Source organism: Micropterus dolomieu, linkage group LG14, assembly GCF_021292245.1.
Source record: "Micropterus dolomieu isolate WLL.071019.BEF.003 ecotype Adirondacks linkage group LG14, ASM2129224v1, whole genome shotgun sequence".
In the NCBI taxonomy this organism is placed as follows: domain Eukaryota; kingdom Metazoa; phylum Chordata; class Actinopteri; order Centrarchiformes; family Centrarchidae; genus Micropterus; species Micropterus dolomieu.
The window spans coordinates 23960295-23971750 of NC_060163.1; the positions used below are offsets into that span (position 1 = coordinate 23960295).

Below are 11456 nucleotides of genomic sequence, written 5' to 3' on the forward strand. Positions count from 1 at the left end.
AACTGGGAAAACCCATTTGTTTATGGAGCTGGTTTGTGCACAGCGGGGTGTTTTCATGGTGAAATAGGAAAGAGACAAATGCAAACTGATGCCACAAAGTTGGAAGCACACTGCTGTTTATTGTGTCACTGACAGGGGTGTTGGACTGGGCAGGGCACTGAGGCTACATCCACACTTCCACATTTAACGTTTTAAAATGGAGACCTTTTGCTACGTTTGCACCTCCCGTCCAGACTAAAACGGTGAATCCAAAGACCTAAAACAGAGAAGTATGAAAACCGACCCCGGTTCTCATTTTAAAACTCCAGGTATTATTGCGGACAGGAGAAAACGGAGGACTTTAAAAACAATGACGCAGACGCTCACATTTGGCTTCCTGTTTGGGTCTTATAAGTCATGTAAAGCAGAAACACGATGCTACTGACAGTGTTTTATTAAAATATTTTGTATCGTGCAAATAACACTCATAGCCTATACTTGTACTGTGCATGTTGCTGTATTTATTTGCCATGACTCCTAATCTGTTGTCCGCCGCCACAGTCGCTTTGGACTCGTTGTCGGTCCATGCAAAAACATCTCTGATGTGGTTCTTCGTCTGTAGTAGTACTTTCTCCTTAGATGTGCGTTTTCAGTTGTTTTAATATAGACAAAGATCAATGAAATGCAGCTAACACACTGATGTGGACAGAGATCATTTTCCTTTTAAAACATAGTAGTGTGGATATGGCCTAATGGTGCATTCGGCGGTAAGTTTACATACAGAGTCAATGCAAAGACGCGTAGAGTTGTGATTTCCTTTCGGGCAAAGGAATTTCTCATGACGCTGCGTTGCGATAGCCTATCAACGTTGAGACAGTCCGTACGTCACCGACGATTGAAAATCTGCAGGCCGACGAAGAGCTGCTAAACTTGGGCTAGAGGAGCAGGGAGCAGCGCTCCAGCTTTTTGAAAAAAACACCAGTAGTCGGTCTGGATTATGCTCTGACAAGTACGCCATTTGCTCATGGGAGGAGCTCAGAGTAAACTGCTTTTATTAAATTAGCTTTTTACTTTAGTTTTTGGGATTACAACGTTGATTAATCTTCACTCGAGTTTCTCAGCAGCTAGATTCCGTGCACATCTGGTTCGCGTGTTGTTAGCCTCATTTGGCACTACTTCATATTTATATAAAAACCGGACAAAACTGGACATTGCTGGGAGAAAAGAAAGCGAGGAGGTTGAACTACCTGGTGAGTTCAGAAAACATGTTTGTAACTTTATTCCAGCTATCGTTGTACTTTACTGTGACCAAGTTAGCATAGCATAGCCCTGATCGATTTTAGATGTTGTCCTGCTGACAGACCTGACAAAGCATGAATTCATATGTTTAACAAATCTGTATCATATTGTAGTTATTTCGGCATCAGTTTGACCTGTTTATTGCTACTTAATCACAGCAAATTGTTTACTTTGGGTTCATACAGCTGTAGTAATGGTGAGTTGTGTTTTTTCCGGGTTTATTCTTGTGATCGCGTTGTGTGTGAACGCTCAGCAGCTGTCCAGCGGTAAAACCCCCCGTGAGGTGTGAAGAAGGGCCCACAAAGATACTGCAACGAATAGTCGTGGATGTGATGAGGGGCCCATAGAGGATGCTTATGGCCCGGATTTTTGTGCAACGCCCCTGGCTGGTGAACTAAGGGGCCTTGCACAAGCAGTGAAACACTAGGCCACTCCTGTCCACAATACACCGTTGACAATATATTGCTGATGAGAAAGAATCCACTATCAGAAACACATCTTCAAATGACCGATCTCGTGCCATCATTACAACGACAAAAAACAGTCATTGTTTTGTCATTCACTGAGGCTGAAACTTGAATAAACTTGTGTGCAGCTCACTTCCTCGACATTTTGTGTGCAATGTGCACACAAGGATGTGCTCACGCTGTGATTGGACAGCAGGATATAAGAGGCGGGGCTTCGGTTACACCATTTGTGCTGTGATTGGATGAGGTTTGATAGTGGGAAGTGCTCGTACACCGGTGTCTCCCTGGGTTGCGCAAGACGCCATTTTGGAGTGACAGTGAAAGATAACGGAAAGATCGAGAAGCTTGTCCTTCTAAAGGTAATAATCCGCTCAAACACGCACTGTTTTGTCCTTTAAATGTCATATTAAGCGAAGGGACTGTAGCTCTGTGCCACCGAGCCGTTTTATTTACCGTTTGACATGACGTCACGGTGTTCTCGCTTTACTGTGACGCGGCATTTAGCTAACGGCTGCTAGGTTAGCCAGCGGAGCTAAAACTGTTCCTGTAACGGACAGATCAAAGAGCTGTCACCGAGGGTTTAACAAAGTACTGGACCTAAATTTCACCGACGGGTTTTTATAACATGTCAGCGTTACATGTGTTAAGAATGTACCGCTGTGTATTGTAAACTGAGGTGGAGTTTCGACCGTTAACGTTCGCGAAATTGTGTCGCCCGTTAGCAGCGAGCTAACAGGCTAGTTAGCTGAAGCATCCGCCCTTAGTAAAGCTAGCAGTAATCTGCTTCGACTGGTAGTGACCAGCTAACGCTACCCAACTGCGGCTACAATCCTATCTAAAATAATTAAAGTTTCTCCACACACTGGGTGCTTTTATTTTACATTTTACGGACGCGAACGTAGCTGTCGGATTGTCGGCCTTTTTGCTAAGGTCGAGGTGTTGTTAGCATGCTAGCGAGCTATCGTTTTGTGACGGCTCACACAGTATCGTTATCTCAGCCGCCAGTGCACACTGAGAGAGTTTGCCAGCCGGAACAGGCCTTTCTTATCTGGTGATCAGTTAGCTTTGTAGTTTATCCGGGTTAACAATGTAGCTATGCTTCTGGATATAGGATTTTTAAGCTGCTAATGAATGAATAAAGTGAGCAGAATTTCACTAAAATGAGAGGTTAATGTAGAGTTAGGTAATGGTTGGTGTTGTTGTGTTGCTGACAACGTTACCGTACAGCTGTAAACCGTAACGTTTAACCATTATCTTAAACAAACATCACACTTGTGTTCCCACCATGTCACAGTCATTGTGCCCTGTTGTACTTCTGCGAAAATCAACCAAATGTACTGCTGTTGTCGAGCAGGTTTTAACACCTGCCTCACTGACTGTCTTGATGGTACACTTTTCTGCCTGAGTGAAACTCAAGCACTTACAGACATTACTCTCCTAACCATGTTTCCTTCTCTTCTCTGACAGCTTCGTCACCATGGGGAATGTATTTGCAACCTTATTCAAGGGCCTATTCGGCAAAAAGGAGATGAGGATTCTTATGGTCGGGCTCGATGCTGCTGGAAAAACAACCATCCTATATAAACTGAAACTGGGAGAGATAGTGACAACAATTCCCACCATTGGTATGGATGTCTATGTATTAATAATTTTGTTCACTTGTGTCTTTTGAGTGTTTTACAACTTGTTTTGTATGGCCTGGCATCGTCTGAATGTTTTTGATAGTAGTGCCGATAGAATATTGTATATAAAGTTTTGGACTCGCTACACAAAGTTTCCATATCTTACTTAAAAAACGTTTTTCCCTACAGTAGAAGATATGTTTGATGTTGAAAATCACAATCGGCTGTACTATGATATAAATCAGGAACTATCTGATCAAAATATAAGATTAGGAATATGATAAAAGATTTGATGCCATCTTTCAGTTCATTAAACTACTGAGGTTCGATACCCAGCCCTGTTTTGTACCACTTATCTTAAACACTCACATTAATCTGGAGGTTTAAATTAATTTGATTTTTATTTGTATTCATAGAGATGTTAAACTACATGGTGTGTTTTATATTGATTTGTTTTGTCTTGCAGCTCTTTTCAATCAGTTAGTGACTTATCCATGTTTCCTCTTCTTCTGTCCAGGTTTTAATGTTGAAACTGTAGAATACAAGAACATCAGCTTCACAGTGTGGGATGTGGGCGGTCAGGACAAAATCAGGCCGCTGTGGCGCCACTACTTCCAGAACACTCAAGGTGAGGGGGATTTATCTCAGCTGGCTGTGGTGTCAGTGAACATTACCGCCTATAGTAGGCTACGTTTCTGCATTAAAGATTATATTAAAACTGGTCAAGGAATGACTCACACACCATTGTTCAATTCTCAAAGGGCTTGTTGTGTGACTCCTACTATTTCCTCAAATTGAATACATCAGAATATGTTATGGCATAGTAAGCTAACACCGCTCGGTATTTCCTACTGATGATGCAACCTGCAGGTAAATTCTCAACCGAACTTGTATTGTTATAGTTTTAAACACGAGTTTTTGTTCCCCAGCTCCACCAAGACCCCTTTTGGTCCTGCTGTAGCTCCTCCTCGTTTTCACTGCATGCACCAGACAAACATCCAGCTGCAGCAAACGGCACCATCCACACACTGAGTGCCGGGGTGTGAAATTGAACGTGTGAATCCTGTTGCTAATGATTGGTTAGACAGCATCATTAATCAGAAAAGGACCCAAGAATATTCCAGAAACAGCATATCTTCAGAATATGTTGGTGTTCTCTCCAGCAAATATATTTGAATATTAATTAATTAATGCGATAAAGCAGATGACCATATTATCATAATCGAGTTATGGTAATGAGCTATTGGATGAGACTATATTGTTTACACCGATATTGTTTATTGCGTTAAAGAATCTTGTTTCTTCCTTAAAGCCCTGCCATTGTTTTCTCCTTTCTCCTACTAAGACTGGGTGATATGTTGAATATATTCAAATATTAATTAATGTGTGATATAGCAGATGATCATATCATATTAGAGATTTTAGTGCTTCTGCTGGTCACTGCTGAGGGGTGAAAAACGGTTCTTTTAGTTAAATGCATTAACTTGGTGCAAAATTAAATGTACACTTGTAAACAATGTTGTGCCCTAAAAAATTATTCAACCATAAACCCACTGTATCACTATAAATAGTGATGAAACGGCAACAAAAGTCAACAAATTTATTTTTATGTTTTTCCAAAAACCCAAAATCAAAGAATGGAAAATATAATAAGTAACTTCCCTAACATTTTATTGTTGTTGTACTTTTAATGGACACGTAATGTTTTATACTTTCTGTGAATATAATCCAATTAATCTTATTTCCAGACTGTATAGACGCCTTATTTTGAAAACCGAGCGTTGTCACATGTGTCCTCGCGCTAAAGTCATCAAGTCCGACCCAATTTGATAAATAATGTTGAATGTGGTTCTCGTATCGCGTAACATGAAGACTTCACAGCCTCTCTTCAGGTAGGACTCTCATACTGCAACACTTGTCTTTGTAAAGAGAGAAACTGACAGGATAAAGTCGCTAACCTGCCTGTCAGCTCGCTCTGGGCTGTTACAGTGGATTTACCATAAAGGCGTTAATACGTGTGCACTCCAAATGTAGGCGCAGCTAGCTTAATCGCCGACTAACAAACGAGTGACAGAAACAGGCCGTTAACGTTACCTCAAAAGAAAAGTGGTTGTCTCGAGTCGGATGCCAGAGCGTGCGAGCTTACAGCAGCGCGGAGCAGCGGCCACAAAACACAATGTTAGAGGTCTGAAACATTATTATGAGATGTGTCAAACTATTTTCGGTTCATTTTGAGACTAGGGCGGGGCAAATTAGACTATGGCGGGCCGCCATGGTCTCGTTAGTTAATGGGAAACGCTGCTACCTCTGCTGTGAAGAGTAGAAGATGGCGTTACACAAACAAAGACTTTTTATTTTTCTGTGTCAGCAAACACAGCACACAGCTTGTACTAACTATTAAACTGCAACCTGAGCTTATCTACACACTTTATAGCTAACTAAAGTAACTCCTCACACACCGGGAAAGACTCGCCAACAAACCCCTAGACTCGTCACACACACACTGTTTACCCATAATGCCACCTTCCTTAAATGGGAAGGCTCGGCAGGTAACAAATTCAGGTCTGTTACTTAAGCAAAAGTACTAACACCAACCCCACTATGGAAATACTCCACTACAAGTAAAACACCTGCATTCAAGTATTGGAGCAAAACGTACTTAAAGACTCATTGTGCAGCAAAATGTTCCCATCATCATTTCACTATTATATTTGCCGTTGCTTTAAAGTGTATGTAGCGTTTTACTGCTGTATATGTTAAAGGTTGAGCTTATTTCAACTCCTTAATATCCTGTCGGGTAGTTTAATCTACAGCGTTGCATCATATTCTATAAGATCATCATGTTTGCACTATTTGAGAATGTACAATTGGGTTATTTTAGACAAAATGTGTATTGTAATATAGCCTTAAAATAGATAGATCGATTATATATATACTATATTAATCCCACGAGGGGAAACTCAATGTTTTCACTCTGTTGTTTGTTAGTATTTTGCACACTGGTCTGAAATACACACACGTGCACAAACAGGACCTATAGGGACAACACATGGAGGGATGTCCAGTTTCCAGCCAAGTCCTTACGGACGGAGCTACTGCCGGCCAACATATATAGGCCATTTCACCACTTCAGGCCTCCTCGTATTGTTTTATTTGAATGCTATCAAATAAGACAATACTCTTTGAACTGCTAATTCATGTCCATTTTACGGCAGTAATCTGTGATGTGGGTTCACAGGTAGACACTGCTTTGTTTTTAAAGGCGTCACAAGCCAGAAAGGTTTGGACCCACTACGCTGCTACGACGAAAAATGGTTCAGAAATACCTCCATCAAACTGTTGACAGCATACAAACCAAGGACTCTTGTCTCTTGCTGTCAGTGAGCATTGATGCCTTTTTGTTTGTGATATTTTTTGCTCACACCAGAGGGTCTGTTAATTTGACAAAGATTGAGTGGTGCTCTGTATAGGTGTAGCTGCAGCAACCACGTCCACGTGAAAACTTGGTCCATGACAGTAACTTGTTTGTGTGTTTAGTAAGCTGCAGGGATGATGAAACGTTTCCCAAACCTGGTGGTTTATTTAGTCAGGAAGCTAGGAAACTGGATCTGAACGTCCTTATAGCTCACCTGTCTGGTTCTGGGACCTTTTTGTCGTCCTCTTCTCTCTCTTTTGTTTTGTTTCTCTCTTCACTTTCAACACAGAATCACACGAGCTAGAAAGCTGCAGCTGCCGGTCACTGATGTCAGGGAAGGTTTTTCTTTCCATGATAAACATTTCCTTGTTTTACTGCGAGTGTTCCTGCCTTCTAAAAATGCTGCATTTTAAATAATTTAAGTCTCAAAATGACTCGACTGCACTAAATAAATTCTACTGCATTTAAAGTTGTCAGATACCATGATCCAAGTGTTTGTCAGCCTTTTGGTTTGCTGAAATATTCACACTTTAACAGACCTGCAGTTACCAAGTGACACATTTGGGGTTTATTTTTGAATTGGCTGCTTTTCTACACTTGATAGCTGAGCTATGTGTGTGTCTGACTTTCAGCAGTTCACATTTAAATATCCAGTTTATCGGTTTAATCCTCCAAATGTTTTGGGATTATTAATTTACATAATGGCCACGTTTGAACCACAGAGTTGAAGCTGCACTCATCTATGGCATGGTGTGAATATTAGGCTTTTGGCTTTTTTCTCATTAAGCAGCGGAAACAGAATGAATTATTAATGGAACAAAGTCACGGCTTTTGATCTGAGAGAGAAGAAAATGCTTTGTGAACCTGAATATAAATGATTACGAAGCAGAAGTTCTGTGTTGGAACTAATAATAACGATGTATTTAACAGACTTGTGGTACTTTTATTGGTTGTAACTGTGTTTTTGTCCGCAGGGCTCATCTTTGTGGTGGACAGCAACGACAGGGAGAGAGTGAACGAGGCGAGGGAGGAGTTGTCCAGAATGCTCGCTGAGGACGAACTTAGAGACGCCGTGCTGCTTGTTTTTGCAAATAAACAGGTGAGGTCACGTTTCTGTTCCTTGAGAATCTGTGTGGTCTTACGTTGCTACAGATCTTGATCATGTTCTGCATCATGACGGACTGTTTATTCTTCTCCCAGGATCTCCCCAACGCTATGAATGCTGCAGAGATCACAGACAAGCTGGGCTTGCACGCCCTCCGTCAGCGCAGCTGGTACATCCAGGCCACCTGCGCCACCAGCGGGGACGGCCTGTACGAGGGCCTGGACTGGCTCTCCAACCAGCTGAAGAACCAGAAATGATCCATTCCACCAGTTTTGGTTTTTGTTTGTTGTTTATTTTTTTTCTGTTTCAACACAGTGGCAGCACCGGATCCAGGCCCCTTCGCTCCCATCTCACCCAGTTTTCAACCCCCAGCTCTTTCTTTCAAGAACTTCCTTCATTCCCTTCCTTCTGCTTTCTCCCCTCCTCCCTCGTCAGTACTCTCGGGGCTCTAGCCTGTGCTGCGTGTGTGTGTGTGTGTGTGTGCGCGTGTGTGGGCGTGTGTGCGGGCGTGTACCTTGTGTGTTCAGCGAGTGTGTGCGGGTGTGAAGGCGTCTCTGTGTGTTGGCTGGGATGGGGAGTAACCCTGGCGTGCCTTTTACACACCTCCTGTGGAATCAGCAGTCTGGATTTCAAGCCCCTTTCTCCATCCACCAAACTCAGCCTCTGCCCCACTCAGCCTACCCCCACTCCAAGTCTTGCACGGCCCCCCTTCTCCCCTCACCCCCACCCTTACTCTCCAGAGGAAGCATGGTTTTCATACGGCAAAGAAAGAGCAAGGGTGCAAGCTCTCCTCCCCCCTCCCTGTAGTATATATCTATGTTAACTAGAAATGTTCACATGGTGTAGACTGAATGCTAAATGTTCATTTTAACCTCTATATATATTTTTTTTTTTTTTTTTTTTTTGAAACCTCAAACCCACCAGTAAGAGATTCAGTAAATTGCATCTTAACCTGTATCAGGTCGAAGCAAATCAAAAATAGAAAAAGGAAGAAAAAAAGAACACACACAATGCCCATCCTCGATCATTCTGGTGTCATTTGAAAATCATGCTGTTTGTTTTATTATTATTATTATTATTATTATTGGAATATAACATATTATTCATCGCAATGGTTCTCCATTGAACACTACCTTTCTGCCCCCCCACTACGCGAGACCGTGAAGCACAAGGCAAGCCAACAATCTTAAGAAGTAAATCTTAGAATCTGCGAGTACATTTCAATTGTCTTTTTCAAATTGTTCCTCAGCTGGCGATTAATTCCCCGGATTATTTTTGAGAGTTGACCTTCAGTCCAATTAATTATTCGGATAGTGTTCCTACTTTTTAATGTAGGTTTAAAAAAACAAGGTGTTTCGTCAGCCGGTTAACTGAGACAGGTGTCCTGATACATTCACAAGCTTCACATGTTATTCCTTTAAGAGATGTTACATGTGTTAATTTTTTTTTTTCTCTGTAACTAGTTTTAGCATTTCTATTTGTACTTTGACTGCTGAACCAAATGCATCTGAGCAGTATGACAAATCCTGTAAATGAAAGTTGTGCATCCTCGAGGGCCTGAACTGCATATGATTTAGACTGAAGAGGTTTTTTTCATCAACGGTTGGCAGTTTTATTTTGAGATCTGAAAGCATCCGGCTGTCTAATTTTTCCTTGTTGGGATGAAGGATTGGCACCAAATATGAAGGCTCTTTAACTGTGAACGGTCCAGACATGAAGAAAGGAAACCATAGTTCAAGTGTCTGGGTGTTTACAGGCTACTACACATTATAGCGCCGCATACTTCATGACTGAAAAGACCAACACGACAAGCACTCTGTCAGTAGCTCGTCCGTGAGCTGGAAGGACTTGGTGGTAGGCCTGTTAATGGGGAATGGGTGTGCAGTTAACTGGTCGTGAGATTCAGCAGGCGTCCTCAGTGTCGAACCATGGGGGTTAAGCTGGCACTTCTGTCAAGAATGATTGTAAATCTGTAAGTTCCCCTGTAAACTGTTTCCGTGGGGATTTCCTGAACACATTAATAAACATGATTTGATCCAACAGGTTGTCTTTTTAAAGACTTTTCTCTAGCTGCACATGTGTGAATGTTTCAGCGCTGCTTTCTGCTCAGAATTTGTCCAATACGTTTTGTTAATGATCAGATAACAGCTTCACCTGTAGAGCTGCGGCTGATTGTCATTGATAATTCCCACAGTTAATCGTCTGATCTATAAAAAGGTGACAAATGTCTGTCAGTCTTTCCTAAAGCTAAGATTTAAATTGCTTATTTTTTGTGGACCACGAGTCCAAAGATATTCAGTTTACTGTGCTAGAAAACACTGAAGCAGAAAATAAAACATACTTTAGTTCTGAAACGAGTAATGTAATTATTACCTTTCTTTTGATCGACTAATCCCTCTTCTCAGCTGTACTCTGGTTTAGGAACAAATTAGCAACTATTAGCATGCTCACAGGCTAAACATTCACAGAGCTGCTACCATCTTGTTTTTTTGTTTTTGTTTTACAGTTTATTTCCATAGCAATTAATAAGAAACAACATTACTGGGGGGGTTTTTCACTCTAGGCTGTGTATTTACAAACCCTTTGTTAGAAGTAAAAGTACTGCATTCAACCATTTTTCTTAAATATAACTACCAAAGCTGTAGCATCAAAACATACCACAACATAAACCTACAAATAAGTACCAAAAGTAAAAAAGTAGCTTCTGAAAATGGAACTACTTGAGTACAGTAGATGAGTAGTGTTTACTCTTTGATAATAAATTGAATATATTTGGGTTTTAAGCCAGTTTAGGAGCAACAGTGAGATTGTTAGTATTGTAAAAGTACACATTGAAAATGGAAAAGAAATAAAAAAGCCTGTTAATTTAATTTAGCAAATTGAGCAATCCTCTGTGACACATTCCTGTTGGACACTAAAATATTGCCTCTAGGTTATAAAAAGAATTGGTTTCATGAACTAATCGCCTTAGTAAAAATGTTTGCACTTGGATACCTGCTGTGATGTGTCTCATTTTTTTTGCTACCAGAGGTTCACGGCTCTGTAAATATTTAACTCTGATTGAACTTCTAGTTAAACTTTACTCAGATCAGAGTAAAGAAAATAAGTTGGTCACCAGTTTCACTCAACTTAATCAGATTCAACCACTGGGTGGAGACAGGTAGCTGCCCTAACAGGTACAGGTGTACTTTTGCAACCATTGAATTAAATGCTGAACTTAATTTATTCCTGATTAAAGCATAACTCTAAACTAATTACAAAAAAAAAAGTTTTATTCCTTTAGAATAAAATGTAAATGAGCCAGTTAGCTGTTCTCCTTGGCCATGTTAAAAATAGAGTAAAACAATATATCTTACAACATAATAAACATGCAGAAAACATGGCCCCAGCTAAAGATTAATTTTGTTGTTGATTAGTCTACGTATTAGTTTCTGCATTAATCGATTCATGGTAATAAAATGTCAGAAAACAGAAAAAATGCTACTGCCACAATTTCCTAAAACTCAAGGTGATGCCTTCAAATGTGTTAATGTCTTTTAAACTCCCCCAGAAAATAAGCTGATATGATT

The 11456-nt window shown here is 40.8% G+C and overlaps 1 protein-coding gene across 3 annotated transcripts; it reads left to right on the top strand.

The window, feature by feature from the left end:
- The first annotated feature begins 1961 nt into the window (after positions 1–1961).
- On the top strand, positions 1962–9927 carry arf2b (ADP-ribosylation factor 2b). Of its 3 annotated transcripts, none has more exons than XM_046068339.1 (5): positions 1962–2104; positions 3213–3370; positions 3885–3995; positions 7757–7881; positions 7983–9927. In XM_046068339.1, the coding sequence occupies exons 2-5, from the start codon at positions 3223–3225 to the stop codon at positions 8142–8144; spliced, it is 546 nt and encodes a 181-aa protein (XP_045924295.1). In that variant the 5' UTR covers positions 1962–2104; positions 3213–3222; the 3' UTR covers positions 8145–9927. The 3 variants fall into 3 exon arrangements, with proteins under 3 accessions (XP_045924295.1, XP_045924296.1, XP_045924297.1); XM_046068340.1 differs by lacking the exon at positions 1962–2104 and adding an exon at positions 2193–2333; XM_046068341.1 differs by lacking the exon at positions 1962–2104 and adding an exon at positions 2352–2372.
- Positions 9928–11456: the final 1529 nt, after the last annotated feature.